This window comes from Pezoporus occidentalis, unplaced genomic scaffold (genome assembly GCF_034315485.1).
Source record: "Pezoporus occidentalis ecotype Australia unplaced genomic scaffold, CSIRO_AGI_Poc_V1 ctg280, whole genome shotgun sequence".
Classification (NCBI taxonomy): domain Eukaryota; kingdom Metazoa; phylum Chordata; class Aves; order Psittaciformes; family Psittacidae; genus Pezoporus; species Pezoporus occidentalis.
In genome coordinates this window covers 1,231,443-1,251,313 of record NW_026914719.1, presented here as the reverse complement: position 1 = coordinate 1,251,313, position 19,871 = coordinate 1,231,443, and the positions used below count along the sequence as shown (strand labels likewise).

The window sequence follows — 19,871 nt, the reverse complement described above, 5'->3', positions numbered from 1 at the left end:
AGCAGCTGTGCTTTAGCTTCAGATGGCTGCAGGTTCACCTGTGAACACTGCTGTGTTGTGCTAGCCAGATGTGAGACTCTGGGACCACTCGCTCCCAGGCTTTTGGAAGCTCTGCAGACAGCAGCATGCCTCCCCCATCGTGGCTTTCACTTGCTTCCTTATGACCCTCACCACTCCGTGCCACAAGTCCTGTGTCTGTGCATCCAGCATTCATGCCTGTGTTCAGCTGTGCCCCGGACTGCCATCTCTCTGCATGGACACACAGGAGACCATAGGCGCTTTCCCAAAGGGCTGCAGAAGGATCCTGGTGCAGTAACCCACATGGGAAGGCAGATGGACTGATGTGCAGAACTGAGCCCTGCTGACATGAGAGATGCTGTGGGGTAGGTGCCAGCAGAACTCACCCCTCATCTTGCTTGGTCTTGCCATCAGCTAAGGGTAAAGCGGAGGGTGGCCAAGATGTCTCATGTGGATGTTATCCTGCTCTTCTCCATGAAAGTCAAGAGCCCACAGTCAGCCCCTGGGAATGCTGTCCTGTTCTGAGGCCTCTCTCCCGTGCCACAAGCTGTAGAGCCAGACTCAGGCCATCTCCATAGGGAACATGGCTTTGAGCAAAGCCCCAGGCATAACGACTCTGACAGAGGGTAGCTCTGATTGCAGAAAATTAGAAGAGAGAGGCTGTGGAGTTCCTGCCCTACCTTATCCTTCACCTCTTCACTCTCACTTGTTCAACAGCATCAGCATGGAGATGCTGGACTTGGATCCAGTTCATCTCGCCCCTGTTTGAGGGAATGAGCACCAGTTCTTTCCCTACATCAGCAGCTCCTGTGTGGAGAGCTCTGTCTTTATGCTTTGCAAGTCAGCTGTGCTGCGGCAAAGGCAGTGAGGAGAGGACCCTTCCCTAGAGGGATGTGAGCTGTTGGGAAGAAGTATCAGCACTTTCAGCATCCTTGCAGGGTTCGTTAGAATGGACTTGAGGCTCCTGGCAATAATGTCCTGTAGCCCAGGAACTGTTTTTAAGGCTGGCTGGAGGTGGAGGGTGGAAGCTGGACATAAGGGTTGTTTGATGGAGTCCTAAGAAGGATGTGCCCGTGTGTATATGGCAGCAGGGCAGATGTGCTTTGAGATTCCCCTGTCCTGGGAGCTCACCCAGACACTGGTGAGATCCTGTGCTTGTGGGCCGGTCCAAACCTCACCAGCCGATGCACTCAAACGTGGCCAGAGCACGGGCACATCCTTCTCTGGACCACATTGATTCTGCAGCTTGCTTGCTCTATGTCAGGCCTCCAGCACGCACCCTTGTGCTCTCCCACGGTGCCCCAGGAGAACAGGACAGGGGCTGCTGCTGCGAGGTGCACACAACATGAGCAGGACACAGCCCGACCACCACTCGTGCCCACCAGGCTGGGGGGTCACTGGGAGAGAACATTTCCTCACCGTGACACCCACCCTGCAGCACAAGCATAGTTTAGGAGTTACTGATGACCTGAAAGCCATAAAGCCACCAGGCTTCCCATGAGCATAAGGCCAAGTGCCAGACTCTTCCCAAGACAAAACCATAAATCCTTTTGTGCACATAAGAATATCCACTGAGATTTTCAGGCCTTTTTCCATGTTGAAAGCATGCACAAATCCTCCTGGAGAGCTCTTGGCATCCAACCAGAAGCAGAAACACCACAAGCCACTGCGATGCTCACTTATATGCAGGCTGAGCAGCAAGTGTCCTGCCCCGTCATGCTGGTGGGTTACCCTGGGATGAAGGTGGCTGGGGACACAATGCCCTTTTGATCTCAGCATTGCTGAGACCCCACAAAAGCCAACCCGCCCTGACAAGCACACTCTACCCTAGGGCTATTTGCACTTCAGACATCCATCAGCTGAGACAAGCCAGCTCCCACCACGCTCTGCCCACAGCAGGGTCTGAGACCTCAACACCTCTGGTACCCACAGGCACATGGAGACCACAGGCCCGGTGCTTGCGTCAGACTCAGGAGCCTCTGGGTGCCTCTTCTATGCCGAGGGGCAAGAGCAATGCAGAGCCCCCAGCACAGTGCAGTGGGGTTGACAAACCTTCCAGGCACCAGGAATCCCGGGGGATAGACAAAGCAGGGGAGCATCACACCCAGCCCATCACCATGTCTGCAGCAAGGGGCAACAGCAGCCTGTGGCAGGACAGCACTGCCCATCAGCTGCACAGCAAGTTCATGTCACTGATAACACTGCACAGTGACAGTGCCAGAGCATCCCCTCTCGCTGCAGGGCTCACTATGTGTCAGCAGCCCCATGGTGCTCTCACCCCACCGCCTGGCTATGGACAGGACCCCATAGAGGTGGAGGGCAGGAGGGTGCCAGGAAGTGCCGAGCGGTGTTAGGGCTGCTTCTGAGCGATGATGTCCCGGATGCAGGTGTACAGGAACACGTACTGGTCCTGGAAGACAGAAAACGGGCTGCAGTCAGGTTTGTGACAGGCACATCCAGCTTGCAGAGTAACCCTGCAATTTGCCTCCAAAGATCCTAATTTAGTGTCCGATGGCAGAGCAGGATGTGCTCTCCCAAGTGATGCACACGTTTGTCCTGTGTCACCAGAGTTGATGAGAAAAGAAGAATTGGGCCTGGAGTCGTAGTTCCACCACGTTTGTTTCCTCCTGCTTCATTCCCCCTGTTTGAGAAGGGGAGGAACAGTGTCATCTGCCTCCCTCAAAGTGCCCCAGTGGCTCTTGGACCCGCCGTGCATGGTGCTTGCATCCAAAACAAGACTGAAGAGCAACCCCAGTGATGCTGCAGGACAGCAAGCAAGGAGAGCTCTGCCCTGCTGGAGGGCACAGGGTCTGGCAATGACCTGAGGCCAGGAGGGAAGCCCTCTGGAGCAGGACTTTCCCTTGGTGGTAGCCTCAGTACCCAAGCCAAGTGCTGACAGGGGATCAGGGTAGATCTCTGCGAGCTCTCGGAGGCAGGTAAGAAGCTTTGCTCAAATGCCGGGATGCTCCAAAGTGATGCTCGGCTATAAAACACCCAGGACTGACCCACCGCCATGGCAGGGCTCTGGGGGAACACAGCAAAGGTAACTGAGGTTGTGCACAAACAGGGCCAGCCTGCAGACGGTGTGGGTCGAAATCACAGGGCAGCCAGGAAAGAGGAATTAGGGCCTTGACAAGGGGCCTCCGAGCAGCTCGCTCATGCGCTGGCTAAGCTGCAAGTCACGAGGAGCGTCCTCCCTGCCGGCAGTGGGTTTAGCCCCACTGAAGGGCTGGGAAAGCCACAGATCACACAATGTCTGCGGGTCCAGGTCACCCACAGCGTGTTTTCAATGACCCTGGCCTGATTGTGAGGTCTGGAGTGATATCCCGGGATTGACTTCAGTCCAGGCACACTCAGCGCCTGGCCAAGTGCAAGGAAGACTATGTCCCCAGAGACACGCACCATGCTGGGACTGGGGGTGCTTAAATACCCAGTGGTTATCCATGGGCAATCCCTCATCTTCCCCCTTGTTTGGATGCTAAATTCCCCCAAATATCAGCTGGTGCCCCCAGCAGAGATAAAGGGGTCCTGGCAAGCCCCCATGGGGATGGCAGCAGCTGGCACCCGCATGGCAGCAGTGTGGGGCTGTAGGGCAACCCTGCCTGTCCTTCATTGGGATCAAAGCAACCCCTGCTCACAGCAAGGTGCAGAGGCAGCGGCTTTTGATGGGCGCTTGCTGTGAGTTTATGGGCACATCGTGTCACTGCCTGCAGGACCGCTGCCAAAATACAAAGCAGCTCTGAAGCAGGGACCCTCCTCCGGCTCCCACTGTGCTCATGGCTCGCATTAGTGAAGCACACAGCGAGCTCCTGCAGTGGGGTAGCCCCAGAGAGATTTGCCCCAGTTCTGCTGTCCCCTGTGGGGAGGGTTTCATGGGATGCTCCTCATTCAGTGGTCATTCAGCAAATGAAAGCTCTGTCCAGAGGGCATCTGTGCCACCAGTGCCCATCAAGAGCAGCACACGCTGGAGGCCTGCGAGGCTGGGCTGGCACAGCACCATCAGATAGTGCCACAGCCCGTGGGGCTGCAGGGCAGCTGCCAACGTGGCAAGGTTTGTCATGTAGCATGAAAGCTCTTCCCTGGGAAAAGACAATGACCATAGCCTCTGGTGGCTGGCAGAGCTGCAGGATGGGGAGGAAGCATGGAATAAATCCCTGCATAGGCTGGATCGGCTCCCAGGTGGCAGGGAGCTCCTGGGCAGTGGGCAGCTCAGCATGACTGCTCTGTTCCCGGCCCATCACCCTTCCTCCTTCCCACCTACCAGGGTTGGGGTCATGAGACAGCAGCTCCTCGACACCTGGAGGGTCACACCGTAGATATCCACGGTTCTCTCCGCTCTCATCTGGTGCAACAGGCAATCCAGGGAGATCAGCGTCCCCATTTGGCTCACGCCACCACTGCAAGGGACAAGGGAGGGTCACTGACGTCAGGCCAGGCTGAGCTCAGCCTTTATGGAAGTGGGCACGAGCCCAGGAAGTCATAAGCTCCATGAAGAGAACATGCAGGGTATGGTATGGTGGAGATAGAGGACTGTGAGCACTGGTGGAGGTGGCAGGGAGGCCTTTGCTGACGTGGGAGACGGGACCCCAAAGTGCCCATTGAAGAAGCCTGCAGCATCCAGCCTACCCTGCCCTGCTGAGCTGTGCATCCCTCACCCAAGCCAGCGCTGCTGATACACCAGTTGTGGTGGCTCTTGTGGGGCTGTGCTGCAAGCAGTTGAGGATGCCAAGGCTGCTCCCAGGATCCTAGCCCAGGGCTTGGTGGTGGCCATGGCAAGGTGCTGTGCAGCCTGGTGGGCACCAGCTCTGCAAGGCTGCCCATGGATGCAGCAGTACCGTGATGTACCTGCAGTGCAGCAGGAGAGGACCGGCTCGCTTTCGGTAGGGCATGCACCGTGTGACAGCAGTGAGGAGCTCCACCAGGCTCTGTGCATCCGGCTGCTTCTTGCTGCTCCAGAGCGTATACAGGAACTGCTGTACCTGCCTCTCCTTTGCTTTCTTCTCCTGGCGAGACACAGAGAGTTGACATGTCTGATGGGTGAGTTTAGATGCGTAGGGGTCCCAGCTCCCCACTCCTTAGGCTGCCACATGCTTTCCTGAGCTCTAGCCTCTACAAAGCTGTGCAGTCTCTGCTGAGGCACTGCCCATCACTTGTGCAGTGGGAACGGTGCCTCCTTCCCCACAGCACCCTGCCTCTTGAGAGGGAGGCTGAGAACAGGGGGTGGCCTTCTCAAAGGTCAGAGCTATCAGCAAGGGGTGGCAGAAGCCTCTCTCGTGCATCTATGTCCATGCAGCCTAAGTTCTGGGTGCTGCAGTCTAGATTCCCTCCTGCATTGATGGACTGCCAGCACTTGCAGCTCAGACAAGTCTCTGTGGACCTTTCAACCCTTGCCTACAGATCTCCTCTCTCAGCAGTGAAGAACACCAAAGCAGTGGGAGCCAGGCCAGCCCCATTGACACGTACATGTTTCATTTTGAGCTGGGTACACCTCCATCCAGACACAACCTTCTCTGTGCCACACTGGATGTTCAGCATCTTTGTGCAGAGAGAGTCTCCTTCCAGGGGCCAACACACCTCACTTGGGACCTGTGGGCAACAGCAAGTTTGGTTTCATGTTGACAGCTCCCATCTTTCACATCAGCCACCACCTGAGGGGTCTGTGATGGGGCTGGACCGAGAGCACCCCCAGCATCACTCCATGGCAGGTCATCTCCTAGCTAAACCCTGGGGGAGTTTGGGAGCAGACTGCAGTGAGCTTCCCTGTTAACACAGAGCTGCCTGGCTCTCCACCTTGGCTGGTCAGGGGTCCTTGGGTGCCAGGGAGATGCAGCTTGCAGAGCCATGGGCCATGGATGGCACGGTGAGCAGACAGAACCTGTCCCCTGTGACAAGCTGTGGGAGCATTTTGACACAGGAAAGGCTTGGCTTTAGCTAAGCTGGACCTGCACCGAGGCATCAGTGAAAAGCATTCCAGTTTTAGAGCTTCCAACCCCATTAAACAAATCCCTGCGCTGCCGGGGCACAGGCACCTTACCTCTCCCTTCTCCTGCCAGGGCAGGAGCGTTAGGATGGTGTGAACATCCTGCTCCCACACCAGGGTCCAGAAGTCCTCCATGGCCAACTTGTCAGGCCCCTGCACAGCCAGATACTCCCTGCTGGAGCTGCAGCCCTGAGTGGGGAACGAGAACATCACTTTCCTGCTGGAGAGGGTGGCACAGGTATCCCAGTCAGCCCAGGTGGCTGCAGCCAAGAACAGAAGGGAAGCTCTGGGGGTCAGGAAGCAAGGAGAGATGAGAAAGCACCAGGGGAGGGAAGCAAGGAGAGCCCAAACTGGGCAGGTGAGGGAAGACACATCCTCAGTCCCCTCTTGTCCACACAGGATCACAGCGGCAGTCACCAGTGGAGCTGTGCAGGGACAAGATGAGGAAGGGAGACCCAGGCACAGGGGTGGGCATTGCTGCTGGGGGTACACTCACCGGGACGTGCCACACCTGCAGGAGACCTGAGAAAGGGCCCTGTTCCAGCAGGGAAAACTTCACTCTGGAGCGATCATCTGCAAAACACGTGGAGGTGGAGGGACCAGGGCAGCCTCGTGCCCACAGCCACACAAATCCAACCCCACATCCACTATTTCTCTGCGAAGGTGCTCCCCTCTGCTCTGCTCCTCTGCAGCTCATGGGTGCTGCTCCCAAAAGACAGGTACCGACCCCAAACTCCTGCTCAAAGCAGAGATGCAGAGTGCAGGTAGCTCAGTATAAGCCAATGGAGAGCTGCTTATCTCCAAGGATGGAGAGCCTGCAGATGCCTTGTTCCAGTCTCTGGCCACCTTTGTGGGAATCATTTGTCTTCGTATAGAGTTAGATTACCCTTCCTAATCATCCCCATTGCCTCTTGCCCTTCACAGTGCACTTCTGAGAAGCCTCTACATTTTCTCTGTGCCCTCCCAGCAGGCAGTTTAAGATGGCAACAAGATTTCCCCCTTGCCTTCTCTCCTCCAGGCTGGACAAACCCACCTATCTCAGTCCCATATTTCACATGTTCCATCCCCAAAACAACCCTTGGAGCCTTCTGTTGAACCCAATGCAGTGGTGTCCAAGTGTTATCATGTCTTGTGGAGCACCAGCCCTGGTCCAGCCTGGCTCCACACAGGTACAGGAAGGAAAGGTTGGTAGGTGTCACAGCACTTACAGGGGAGGATGCTGGAGGAGGGCCGTGCCTGCTGGGTGCCTGAAGATGGTGTTGCAGAGCTGGCTTCTTCCTTGACAACCTCTAGGAGGTTCTGCCAGAGTGGAAGCGGAGGAAGAGGTGAGCAGGGGAGGGTCAGGAGGAACTGGGAACTCCAGGGCTCAGCAGAAGGGGGTCGTCACTGCACATGCAGAAGCCTTAGGAGGGGTGCAATGGGACCACCTCTGAGCAGTGCAGGATGTGTGAGGGAGCTCCGTGCCTGGGGATGCGATGCCACGGAGAGGGATGCAGCCAAGAACGTGGGACCCACTCGGGATGCACTTGCTGCGTGTCCCCCCAGCCCGACCCTGAGGTCTCCCCAGTGCCTATGGCCACCCTGCTCAGGACAGCTCTCACCTCATACTCTCGCAGGAAGCCCAGGTGGGACTTGGCTGCCTTCTGAGCGTAGTGCTGAGCAAAGCTTTTCAGAGGGATGGGGCAGGACCTGGGGTGAGAAACTGGGTGTAAGGGTGAGGTTGAGCAAACGCAGCAGCATCCCGGCTGTGTCTGCAGCAGGGCTGGGAGCAGACCTTCACCCCTCAAATGCCGGGGACCTCACAGGTCCCCAGCCCAGCTCTGACCCACGCCAACTTGCTCTCCCCTAGGCAATGGCAAGACTTTTGTGTGCCACAACCATGGGCCCATTCCTAAGACAGCAAGGATAAGGGATGGGGTAGATGATTTAACCCTAAAGATAGGTACGTGCCCCCCAGTGATGCACACCCAGTTCTGGGCTGGGCTCCTCAAAATACCAGGGGAGATCTCCTGGAGCCAAGGCTCAAGCTGAGGTGAGATTCCCATCTTGGAGGGGCTGTGGATCAGGGTGGGGAGAGTACCAGAGAAAACACAGCAGGCCCTTACCTCTCTGTCCCTGATAAACCCAGCAGTGGCTCCTCCAAGATCTTCTCCAGGATACAGCTGTGCAGGAAAATGTACTGGGACTGGAAGACAAAGGCAGAAAGCAGTGCAGAGCACTGTACCACACAGACAGGATGACAGGGCGGTTAGGACACTGCCTAGTGGGCAGAGGGTGTCCTACATTCATCCCCAAAAGGCTCTGCCTACTTCAATCTCAGAGCCACTGGGTCTGTTTGTCCTGAAGGGCAGCACGGCCACTTTGTCCTAACCCTGAGTACTGGAAATAGTAGATGGGCTGTGGAGCATCACAGGCCAACAACATGGTGAGGGTTAAGAATTGCCTGCAAATGGTCTGATCCCATTCCCAGGTGCTCTGGGGTGTCCTTGAGCTTCCTGGGAGGACTCGGATATTGTACAGTGGGTCTAGCAGGGCATGAAGCCAAGCAAGCTGCTTTGAGCAGTGCGGTGATGCAGTGTCAGGCTGGGGTCCAGCCTGGGCTGTGCAGCCAGCTCCTCCAGCCCTGCTGGGTTGGAAGCAAGGGGGAAGAGGGCTCAGTCTTACCAGTGTCTGAATCATCAGGTAACGGTTCATCCGCAAGGCATAAACAACCCCAAACGTGTCCACCACCTTCTCCTGCTTCATCTGCTGCAGCAGCCGGTCCAGAGCAATGAACGTGCCGGTGCGGCCCACCCCAGCACTGAGAGCACAGACAGCAAGGGTTAGACAGGCTGATGGACTCCCATCCTGCTACAGAGGTTCCCTGATGCTGCACCCCAGGGCACCGGTCCCAACACAGCATGCGGCTGAGGAGCCGTTCCGATTGTCCTGGGTTGATGCTGACCATCTCCAGTCACCCCATCCCACAGGACCGGGCGGGAGGGCAGGCTGCAACAAGACCTGTTATCCCCAGTGGCCAGGCAGAAGACTCCCTACAGACCAACCAAGGTCTCCCAGGCACTGCTTTCCCTCCTGGTCTGTGTATCAGTAGGACCCTTGTGCCCATGCCCTCTCCCATCACCGCCTCCGGAGCAGAGCCTCACCTGCAGTGCACAAGGGTCGGCCCCGCATCCTTGGTGCTCTGGATATGCTCCCGAGCCAGCTCTCTGAAGGTCAGAATGGAAGTCGTGGACTCTGGGATCCCGTGGTCCGGCCATGCCGTGTAGTGCAGGTGGGACACGTGCCGCTCTGCCCGCACACCCTCCTGCCAGCGGGTGCTGGAGGTCAGGGTGCAGCCCCCAGCACAGGGACATGCTGCACCCCACAGCCCTGGGAGCACCCTGGGACCTGGGGTAAAACCCAGCTCTGCTGCAGGGAACAGGCAGCGCAAGGTCTGCTGCTCTCCCTGTGGGTCCTGCTCCTCTGTCCTCCCTGCCGTGGGGAGGCACATGGAGGTGGTAGGAGACCTGCCCCAGATTGCCCTTGATGCTGCAGGCTGTGCCTGAGTGCAGGGATGTGGAAAGGAGAGAGCAAGGGTGGACTCGGGGATGATGGATATTGGACACTTCTGTGCCACCAAGTCTCAAGGCACTGACTGCTCCTCGGGGACTGGGGTGTCTTGAACCCCACTAATGGGAAAGGAAATTACACCACCACCACATCTCATGCAAAGCCCCAGCCCTTGGCAGCTCCCCAAGGTCCTCACTCACGTGCCACAGTTTGAACCTGCGCATGGTCCACTCCTCGGAGCTGCTCTGCATCAGCAGGTGGATCCGGACCTGCCCGTAGGAGACCGGGGCAGATTCCGATGGCCAGTAATGATCACAGAGGACCTAAAGCACAGGAAGGACGGGGTCCTAATGAGGGCCCAGGTCCCACTGGGGGACATCCCAGCTCCCTGAGAGCATCTGGAGAGCAGCAGCTGTGCAGGGGACCAGGGCAGGTCTAGGGAGCAGGCAGAGGTGCCCTTTGCACCCCTTCCCCACACCTCCCCTTCATTTGGATCTCAGCCTCCTCTAGAGAAAACTGTTTGGGTCTCATCATCCCTGGAGACCAGAGGAACAGCCCGTGTGAGGGGTCTTATCCAGGGGCAAGCGGTCACCTCCGATACCACAGAAACACCTGGGGGTGATGGGCATGGCTCCACCTAAGCTCCACTTCTGCCCCTTTCCTACCCCAAACTAACGCTGAGCTGCACGCATCAGCCTCTGTTCCCCACAGGCTGCCTGTCAGGGAAGCTGTGTGGTCCATGCTTACCCTGGAGCCACATCTGAACAGGGGCTGGTGGAGGGCACAAACCCAGCCCTGGCCTTGGCTCACACGACCAGGTCTTCTCTTAGCTGGGGCTGGCCCATGGAAGCCCCGTGGTGCCGACCTACCCGCCCGTTCTCCATGCACACTGTCAGCATGATGATGTTGCAGACGTTTTGCTCCCACACCAGCCTCCAGAAGTCCTCTATCGTCTTCTTCAGGGGCCCCTGGGTGGCAATGAACTCCTGCTGGGATGTATAGCCCTGAGCAGAGGCAGACAGGAGTTGGGGAGGTGTGGAGGCAGGTGAGCCCTGCCCTGGGATGGAATCAGTGCCTGCTCTGCTCCTGTGGCAGAGGGAGAAATGCCCATTGCCCTTAGCACATGCAGGCACAGTTCCCAGGATGCTGATCTCAGAAGCAGCCGATTTTACAGGAATCCTGTGCTGCCCAGCACATGCTCTCTACATATCTGGACTAAAGACATGAGCCCTGCTGTTCCCCTCCAAGCAGTTCCTCATTCAGCCTAACCAGGGAAAGGCAGATCTGGGTCTTTCTCGTGCTCTGCAGTCATTGCTGAAGGTGGGGTGAGCATGCAAGGTCTCAGGCTGCTCCTTTGCCCCGTGACACACACATGCCCCGTGGATCCATGCTCCCGCGCGTGCATGCTCTGTGCCCTGCCTGTTACCTGGGAAAACCTCCCGGATGCGGGATGTGGGCACAGCTCCGGGGTCTTTCAAATGCAGCTGCACAGACCAGAAGGAGAAAGAGCAGGCAGACAGACAGGACAGTAAGCTGGGAGATGATGGGAAGAGGGCAGTCCTCAAGAAGAAAGCAGGAAGCCTAGCCAGCCTCCCCAAACACACACCTCAGCACTTGCCATCTGAGTCTCCATCAAGCCCTGCTAAAGGGCAGCGATGCACCTCTGCCTGACCCCCAGTTCCTTGCCAGTCTGTGCTGGATGTGCCAGCTCTTTCCCACCAGCCCTCAACCTCAACCTAGGAAGAGTTTCTCTGGTGGGGCCCTGTGGCCATCCTTCTGTGGGGAAGACAAGTGGGCACTCACAGGCATGAAGTTAGCATTGATGTAGTCCGAGTGTGGATCTTCCCCCAGCTGGCTCAGCTTGACCCGGGAGTGATCATCTGAAAGAGACCGTTCCCCCGTGACACCCCCAATGCATCCTTCAAGAAGTGCCCATCTCTTCTCCTGGTAGCACACCATGAGGAGATGCTCAAGGGCAGCTTTCTGCCAGGAGAGGAGCCAACCCCTGTAAACCGGTCCCTATGCACTGCATGGGAATTCCCACCCTGGAGGAGACAGCACTTACAGGGCAGCACATGGGGATATCTGTTCTTGGAGACGTTTGCTGGGAGCTCGGCGTCCACCTTCGGCTGCTCCTTCCCAACTTCCTTCAGCTCCTGCAGGACAGGGAAGAAAAGAAGCCCTAAATGTCTCTCTGGAGAGCTCCTGCTCAAGGCTAACAGCTCTGTCTGGTGGTTGAAGAGGGTCACCCACCCACAGGGGACTGCTCTGCTCCTCCCTCAGTATGGCCTGTGAGCTGTGAGCTTTTGCCAGTGCCTTTTCCAGCAGCACCATTTGTATTTAAAAGTCCAAGTATTGGGGGGAATAAAAAAACCTTCCCAGAAATCAGAAATCCAATAGGAAGTTCAGAGCGGTTTGTGCTGCAAAACCAGAAATACCTTGTGCTGCTTCTGTCTCTGTCCCCACTGAGAAAGCCAGAGAAGGGTGAACTGAGGAGGCTTTGAAACTGCTGATGGGACTCTCAAAGGTGTTGGCTCATTGCAACACCACTCAGCTTTTTCACCTTCAGTGCAGACCTAGGGCCCTTTTGAGCCCCCTAGAGCTTTGTCCACCAGCAGCTATGGACGGTACTCGTTGACCCCACACCACAGACAACCTGTGTTTCTACCAGAACCTGACCAAAGTGCCTGATCATCCAACCTTTGTCCTCCAGCATTGCCTGGCAGGGTGGATTGCAGCACACGGGTTACTGTCTCTGGAGAGAAACCCACCCTGGCCACCCAACAGCATGAGCTACCTAGAGGGGAAATAGAGCCCCACCTCGAGCAGGAGTCTCATCTCACCTCAAACTCCTGGAAGAAAGCATGGTTAGCACTTGCTGTCTTCATCTCATAGTACTGCTTGAAGTTCTGTATGGGAATTGGCCGATGGATGTTTCTGCAGGGAATGAAGTCCAGAGGAAAACTTTCCTTAGCTATTGGGAGGTCTGGCAGGCCAGACGGGTGTCCAATGAGACAGCCCAGCCTTGAGACCTGCAGTACCTGGATGCACACACACAGGGATGCTTTATAGCCCACCTCATTGCCCAGGGAAGTGGGTCCAACAAGCATTGTTTAAATATTGGGAAGGATTTCAGGACAATGAGAAGTTTCCTTGCAGAGGAGGTGTGGACAACAGAATGGAGCTGGGCAAGAAATACTGAACGTGGGAAAGCCTGAGATTTAAAGCGTAACTGAAGGAGAGGAGACAGAGATGGACTGGAGCACCTCCTGTATGGAGACAGGCTGAGAAATTTGGGGCTGTTCAGCCTGGAGAAGAGAAGCTGTGTGGAGACCTCAGAGCAGCTTCCAGTGTCTGAAGGGGGCTACAAGGATGCTGGGGAGGGACTCTTCATTAGGGACTGCAGGGATAGGACAAGGGGTAACGGGTTCAAACTGAAACAGGGGAAGTTTAGATTGGATCTAAGGAAGAAGTTCTTTACTGTGAGGGTGCTGAGGCACTGGAATGGGTTGCCCAGAGAAGTTGTGAATGCTCCATCCCTGGCAGTGTTCAAGGACAGGCTGGACAGAGCCTTGGGTGCCATGGTTTAGTGTGAGGTGTCCCTGCCCATGGCAGGGGGGTTGGAACTGGATGATCTTAAGGTCCTTTCCAACCCAAACTGTTCTATGATTCTATGATTCTATTTTCCTTGAGTCAAAGCAAGAGAAAGGAAGTAGGTGAAGGATTCTGGGATGTGCAATGGGGACACACAGAGAGGGAAGGCTCCAGCACTCACCTCAAGCTGTAGGTCACCATTTCCTGGGGCAGGCTGCTCTTCCTGGTCCTAGAATCAAGGCATGGGAAATGTTACTCTTCCCTGCAGTGCAGGGACAGGCTCAGTGAGTGTTTTGCTGGCTCAGCTCACATCAAGCACATCTGCCTTGTACATGTGTAGGCTCTGTGAATTAACTGCACATGGGCAGCTCCTTGTTTCCCCCCTGCCTTTTGCTTCTGGCCTTGCCAGGCACAACTCCACCAGCAGGTATCCTGTTGCCTGCATCATACCCTCACTGCTCTTCCTCCTGACCTGGCACTGGAGGTTGGGTTTCTCAGCCTGCACCCGCTGGGTAAGAGATGGCTTTATCCTCACCTCTTTGCTCTGAGCTGTTTCCAGTAGACCAAAGCAAAAACAGCTGCAAGTGTCAAAAGAAATCCCACGATGATTCCGGAGATTATTGGTATTGAGAGAGGAGCTGCATCTGCTCCAGACCCAGCAGCTGGAATAACAAAAGAGAACAGGAGAAGTCAGTAAATGGTGGCATTTATTGTGTTACATACACTGTATCATATGATCTCCCTCTGGCTTGCCATTTAGGTTGTTAATTACATCTAACCTACACAGCCAGATAGGGAAGATGGCGTTATCCATCTTACCCGAGAACATGGTGAACGTCACTGCAGGGGCTACAGGGTCGTACTTGGTGAAGGCAGCGATGCTGAACCTAGGGCAAAGCAGAGACCTGTCGTGAAGGCAATCTGAACTAAGCACAACACCCATCAGCACGAAGACCCAAGGGAACAGGAAGCTGCCTCTGTCTTGAAATGCTGTATTGGAAGAAATCGGGTTTGTGGTAAGGGATTTGGAGAATGTATGGAAATGGGGTTTAGGGAATGTACAGAAATGGGGTTTAGAGAATGTATGGAAATGGGGTTTAGAGAATGCATGGAAATGGGGTTTAGGGAATGCATGGAAATGGGGTTTAGGGAATGCATGGAAATGGGGTTTAGGGAATGCGTGGAAATGGGGTTTAGGGAATGTGTGGAAATGGGGTTTAGAGAATGTACGGAAATGGGGTTTAGGGAATGTATGGAAATGGGGTTTAGAGAATGCATGGAAATGGGGTTTAGAGAACGCATGAAAATGGTCTTTCCTCCCTTTCCTGCTTCTTACACTAGGTGGTTGTGCTTGGGAGAACATGACAAAATGTTCAGAAAGCACAAAGGGAAACAGCTCTCCTCCAATGCATTATTCGCAGATGAAAGGATGTTTCTGCTCTTCTGGGACAAAAATAGGGGAAGGCAGCAGTAAGGAGGGAAAATCAAGGGCTGAGTCACTCTCTTGGTTCATGTCAACCCATTAATTAAAGAGCTTAATTAACTTCAAGAGCTGAGCCCAGGTAGTTGAAACAGGGACACCTCAGCTGGAAGGGCTGAGCCCCAACCCAGACCCTTCCATGTGCACAAAGAAGTGGCTGGTGCATCCCCTACCTAGTGGTGATCTGCCCTACACCTTCCTCCCAGAGGTGTGCACTGCAAGCCTCATCCCTTGTGGATAAATAACTTGCTGGAAGATGATAGGAAACAAGGGCTGGCTTTCAGAATGGAGGTGGGCTGTCAGTGTATCTGCCTTCTACCACACTACTACTGACTGACTAGGAAAGCAGCACTGAGGACACATTGTTCAGGGCAGCCAAAATGAAAGCAAGCTGTGGAGAGGTGCAAAAGGATCTCCTAGTCCTGAGTAAATGGACAGTTAAGTCCATGTTCTTGAATCATGGCAGCCCGATGGCTCTGAAAAGGCTGCTACCCTGCAGGAGAGCAGCATCTTCCTGATCTCTTCTTAGATCCCAGACTGGTTTGGGTTGAAGGGACCTTAAAGCTCATCAAGTCCCGGCCCCTGCCACGGGCAGGGACCCCTTCCATAGAGCAGCTTGCTCCAAGCCCCTGTGTCCAACCTGGCCTTGAACACTGCCAGGGATGGGGCAGCCACAGCTTCTCTGGGCACCCTGTGCCAGCGCCTCAGCACCCTCACAGGGAAGAGCTTCTGCCTAAGAGCTCAGCTCAGTCTCCCCTCTGGCAGGTTAAAGCCATTCCCCTTGGCCTGTCCCTACATCCCTTGTCCCAAGCCCCTCTCCAGCTTTCCTGCAGCCCCTTCAGGCACTGGAGCTGCTCTCAGGTCTCCCCTTCAGGAGCCTTCTCTTCTCCAGGCTGCCCCAGCCCAGCTCTCTCAGCCTGGCTCCAGAGCAGAGCTGCTCCAGCCCTCACAGCATCTCCATGGCCTCCTCTGGACTTGACTCTAACAGAAGAGGTCGATGTTGGGATGAAAATGGCAGCTGAGAAGCAGAGAGGGCAGATCCTCATGTGTTTATGCTGGTGTTAAACTCCCCTTGAGGCTGCTGGCACATCTTGGTCTGAGCCAAGAGCTGTCACACAGACCCAGCTTGTGCTCAGGCTGTCCTGTCTTATTTGTGCTGGCTGAAGCAGAAGGCTTCAGTAAGTCAGGGTTGCCCTGCAATGCTTGAGAGTGAGTTGGGCAGGAGTCTTTAGCGCTAATGAATAGCTGGGCTTGATGGACAATCAATCTCACAGAAGGGAAACTTCAGGGCAGATCCAATCCTCTCTTCATTCACAGGGGAAGGGAAGCTCTCCCTCAGGCACACACTTTCTCACCGTCTTTCTCTTTACCCCAACACCCTCAGCGATTCCTAGCACTGGTCGGCCACTCTTGCTCTAAGTTTATTTCAACTGAATCGGGGCACCCGCTTGAGCTAAAGTTCCCAAATCAATCGCAGCTTTGCACTCAGTGGTTCTGAGCCACAAATAACAACATCCATTTTAGTCCTTACCTTCGCTCCGCCAGCCCCTTCTGCTCAGGAGGGATGCTGACACCCTCACCTGTACTGCTCGTTGGCTTTCAGCTTCCCATTGCACGTTGCCCTGGACCGGCCGCACTCGTCTGTTCCCACTGGCACTCGCCAGGTTTCCGGGGAGCTCCCAGGGCTCGGATGGAAGGGGTTGGGGATTAGCACGGCCAGGTAGGAGTCTTCTGTCCCGTAATAGTGGTCATACCAAGTGCTGGACATGATTTCCTGGGTGGGCCTCAGCACTGAGCAGGAACACACAGGAGGAGTTAGTTCCAAAGTGACATGTCCTTGCCCTGCAGAGAAGGACCTGGGGGTGTTGGTCGATGAGAAAATGAACATGAGCTGGCTTCAGTGTGCGCTTGCAGCCCAGAAAGCAAGTGTGTCCGGGGCTGCATCAAAAGGAGTGTGACCAGGAGGTCCAAGGAGGTGATCCTGCCCCTCTGCTCTGCTCTCGTGAGACCTCAATTGGAGCATTGTGTGCAGTTCTGGTGTCCTCAACATAAAAAGGACATGGAACTGTTGGAACAAGTCCAGAGGAGGCCACGAGGATGAGCAGGGGGTGGAGCACCTCCTGTATGGAGCCAGGCTGAGAAAGTTGGGGTTGTTCAGCTTGGAGAAGAGAAGTTGTGTGGAGACCTCAGAGCAGCTTCCAGTATCTGAAGGGGGCCTATAGGGATGCTGGGGAGGGACTCTTCATCAGGGACTGCAGGGATAGGACAAGGGGTGATGGGTTCAAACTGAAACAGGGGAAGTTTAGATTGGATCTAAGGAGGAAGTTCTTTACTGTGAGGGTGCTGAGGCACTGGAATGGGTTGCCCAGGGAGGTTGTGAATGCTCCATCCCTGGCAGTGTTCTAGGCCAGGTTGGACAGAGCCTTGGGTGCCACGGTTTAGTGTGAGGTGTCCCTGGCCATGGCAGGGGGTTGGAACTGGGTGATCTTAAGGTCCTTTCCAACCCAAACTATTCTATGATTCTATGACATCCAGGGAAGCTGCTGCCCTTCCAGGGCAGACTGGGATGTGCAATGGGGGCACTTACAGGACTCATTAGTGGTAGCGATGACACCATAGTACTCAATCTGTCCGTTCTCCTCGCTGAACAGGTCAGATGGAATGATAACTGTGGAGCTGGCCTCCACCCGGAAGATGTCTGCTCGCAGGGGTGGAGGCAGGGCTGGAAGAGGAACCAGAAAGCACAGCCTTTTAGCGTGTCCCCTGCTCCCACTCCCATATTGCTCAGCCTGTGACTAATACCAGCATGACTGCCCAGAGCCCTGACCCACTGCAATGGGTCACAGGTACCTGAAAGAGTCCCCAGGTGCCTACTAATTAGCAACACTGTGTGTCTTCTGCTGGTGTCTGTGGCAAGGCTGTGGGGAGGAAGGGGACTCACCCTCCACTGTTGTGTTGCAGAGCAGAGTAACAGCCTGGCTCCTCATCATGTTCATGCCCACTGTGCTCACAATGATTCGGTAGGAAGAGTTTGGCTCCAGCCCCTCCAGGCTGGCCTTGCTTGTAGGGATGCTCATGACATACTTGGAGGTGGGAGGGCCATCAGAAAGTCTCTCTGTCACCACCTCATAAGCCTCCACGTCTCCAGGAGAGCTGCTCCAGTTCAAGTAAAGGCTCCTTGACTCCGGTAGGCATTGCACATCCTCCACTGGGATTGGCTCTGTGAAGGAGATACAGCAGGATCTGATCTCACTGGACCAGAGGAATCCCAACCTCAGTCCATACATCAGCCCCGAATCACTATGGACCTCTACTGCCTGTCCCTATGTCAGTGAGAGAGGAGCAGAGCTGGACATGGGCAACCTGGGAGCTTTTTGTGCCAAGGCCCACAGGATAAAGTGACTGGGTCAGGGTCTGAGCAAGTGCCTTATAGGAGATCTCTGCAGAGGCCAACTCACTTCACAGGTAACCAGTCCACAAGGTGATGGTTGTGAAATCCTTGTGTTGGGGCTAGCTTATGGAGCTGATGGCTACCAGAGCATCACCCAGCTGCCTTTCCTTACCTCCCACCATGAAGACTTCCTATGCTCCCACTGATACCCAAGGGCTGATCCAGTCTTGAGGCCACACAGGCGTTTCTCCCCCCATCCCCACGGCAGCGCATACCCACCCACTGGCACTGGCAATGGCTTGGTGCTGCTCCAGTAGGGCCCGGCCACACAGCTCAAGGACACAGAGTAGTTCCTGCCTGGGATCAGCCCCCTGAGGAGGTGCTGGACCTGTCCTCTCTGGAGGACGTGCCTCCAGGGCAGCGTGGAGTTCCTGGGATCCCGCAGCCACAGCTGGCACTCATCCTGCTGTCCAGAGACACTGCCCCAGGAGATGAGCATCGTGCGGTTCCCTTCTACCACCGCAGAGAGGTTTTTGGGGACGGAGGGGGCTGCAATGAGAACCACACCAGGGGACAGTTACTGGCATGCATGCACTCTCTTCCACCCTGTGGAGACACAAGGAGAAGATGGGTAATATGCGAGGAAGCCTCATACGCTCAGTGGTACCCTTTCTGCAGCTGCCGGCTGCCGCTACCAGAGATGACCTTTGAATGGCAATGGGAGGACATGCAGGGTGAGGAGCACGAGGAGATGGGCTCCCCCTCTTGCTAATTAACATGTTTCATTAGAGACCTGCCTGAAGGGCTCTGCACGTGACTGCCAGCACCCTGCCAGCGGCTGGCTGAGCATGGGAGCAGAGGCCTTTGGATTACCCAAGCAAAGTGCAGGGGCTGTGGGGACAAGCACATGAAAAGGCTTATTATGCTTATCTGCAACGTTCACATTCCTTGAGAAAAAGTCCAGCAGATGCCCAGCCCCTTTTATTCCCCATGCCAGGAATTCTCGGAATGCCTGGGGAAAAAGGCAGCAGGGATGGTGGGATGCCCCCCCCCCAGCTGTAAGGCTTCATGGTCTCCCAGGCTGTGGGTGTCCTCTACCAGAGCATCACTACTGCCATGGGATCCCCTGCTCTTGTTCAGTGACCCATGTCTGGAGGAGCCAGTAGGGCTCTGCCTCCTGAAACAGCAGCCACGGCTGCCAGGCTGCCCGATGAGCCCCAGCACTGCCCTGCTCTCCCTCCCAAGGGGCTTCACACCCCCTTATCCCATTGCTCTGCTGGCTCCTGCAGCTTTCAGGCTGCAGTCCTGGCCAGGTCCCTGCCCATTCCCACTGCAGGTGTTTCCACCCTGCTGGGGAAGGCTGAGCCTCATGCATGATGCGAGGACCTCCAGCTCTTGCTACTTACTTGTCCAGTCGCTGATGTTCCCAGCGGAGGCTGCGTAAGGCCCTGACATGGACACCACTTCCAGCAGGTATTTGTGTCCTGGAGCCAGGCCAGAAAAGGTGAATTTGCTGGTGCCTTTCCCAACAGACACATTGGCTGCCACAATACCTGATCCCCAGTGATACAGGAGGAGCCTGTAACTGTCTTGTCCTTGGGGTTCAGCTTGCCAGGATGCACTCAGCCTGTTGGGATACCCCTGGTTCGTCATGTACACGTTACGGGGGGGCAAGGGGTCTGGAGAGACAGGATGGGAGATGGGTCAGTGAAAGGCCTGAGGACATTGCCTCGGTATCTCAGCAGTGTCAGCAGAAGGGCTGCACCATGCAGCTCAGGGCCCTTTGTCTCGGGTAGATGGCTGCATCCAGCAGCCTGGAAGCTTTTGCAAGCTTCAAGCAATGTCTGTCTGAGCAGATA

The 19,871-nt window shown here is 55.7% G+C and overlaps 1 protein-coding gene across 5 annotated transcripts in view; it reads right to left on the bottom strand.

Moving 5' to 3' along the window:
• Positions 1-1,834: 1,834 nt before the first annotated feature.
• Positions 1,835-19,871, bottom strand: part of LOC134167252 (receptor-type tyrosine-protein phosphatase V-like) — a 32,269-nt gene continuing 14,232 nt past the window's right edge. For 2 of the 5 annotated variants that reach the window (XM_062625703.1, XM_062625706.1), the window contains 24 exons: positions 19,419-19,691; positions 18,292-18,561; positions 17,563-17,841; positions 17,209-17,343; positions 16,202-16,412; positions 13,961-14,046; positions 13,677-13,803; positions 13,323-13,370; positions 12,391-12,484; positions 11,613-11,703; positions 11,351-11,427; positions 10,417-10,551; positions 9,748-9,870; positions 9,142-9,302; positions 8,663-8,798; positions 8,104-8,183; positions 7,600-7,687; positions 7,207-7,297; positions 6,495-6,571; positions 6,053-6,187; positions 5,482-5,604; positions 4,864-5,021; positions 4,280-4,415; positions 1,835-2,428 (listed from right to left, as the gene is read on the bottom strand). In XM_062625703.1, coding sequence (XP_062481687.1) covers positions 2,369-2,428; positions 4,280-4,415; positions 4,864-5,021; positions 5,482-5,604; positions 6,053-6,187; positions 6,495-6,571; positions 7,207-7,297; positions 7,600-7,687; positions 8,104-8,183; positions 8,663-8,798; positions 9,142-9,302; positions 9,748-9,870; positions 10,417-10,551; positions 11,351-11,427; positions 11,613-11,703; positions 12,391-12,484; positions 13,323-13,370; positions 13,677-13,803; positions 13,961-14,046; positions 16,202-16,412; positions 17,209-17,343; positions 17,563-17,841; positions 18,292-18,561; positions 19,419-19,691 — 3,194 coding nt within the window. In that variant the 3' untranslated portion in view covers positions 1,835-2,368. Of the gene's footprint in view, positions 2,429-4,279; positions 4,416-4,863; positions 5,022-5,481; positions 5,605-6,052; positions 6,188-6,494; positions 6,572-7,206; positions 7,298-7,599; positions 7,688-8,103; positions 8,184-8,662; positions 8,799-9,141; positions 9,303-9,747; positions 9,871-10,416; positions 10,552-10,973; positions 11,032-11,350; positions 11,428-11,612; positions 11,704-12,390; positions 12,485-13,322; positions 13,371-13,676; positions 13,804-13,960; positions 14,047-16,201; positions 16,413-17,208; positions 17,344-17,562; positions 17,842-18,291; positions 18,562-19,418; positions 19,692-19,871 lie in introns of those variants that run through there. The other 3 variants (XM_062625704.1, XM_062625705.1, XR_009966142.1) reach the window with 3 other exon arrangements.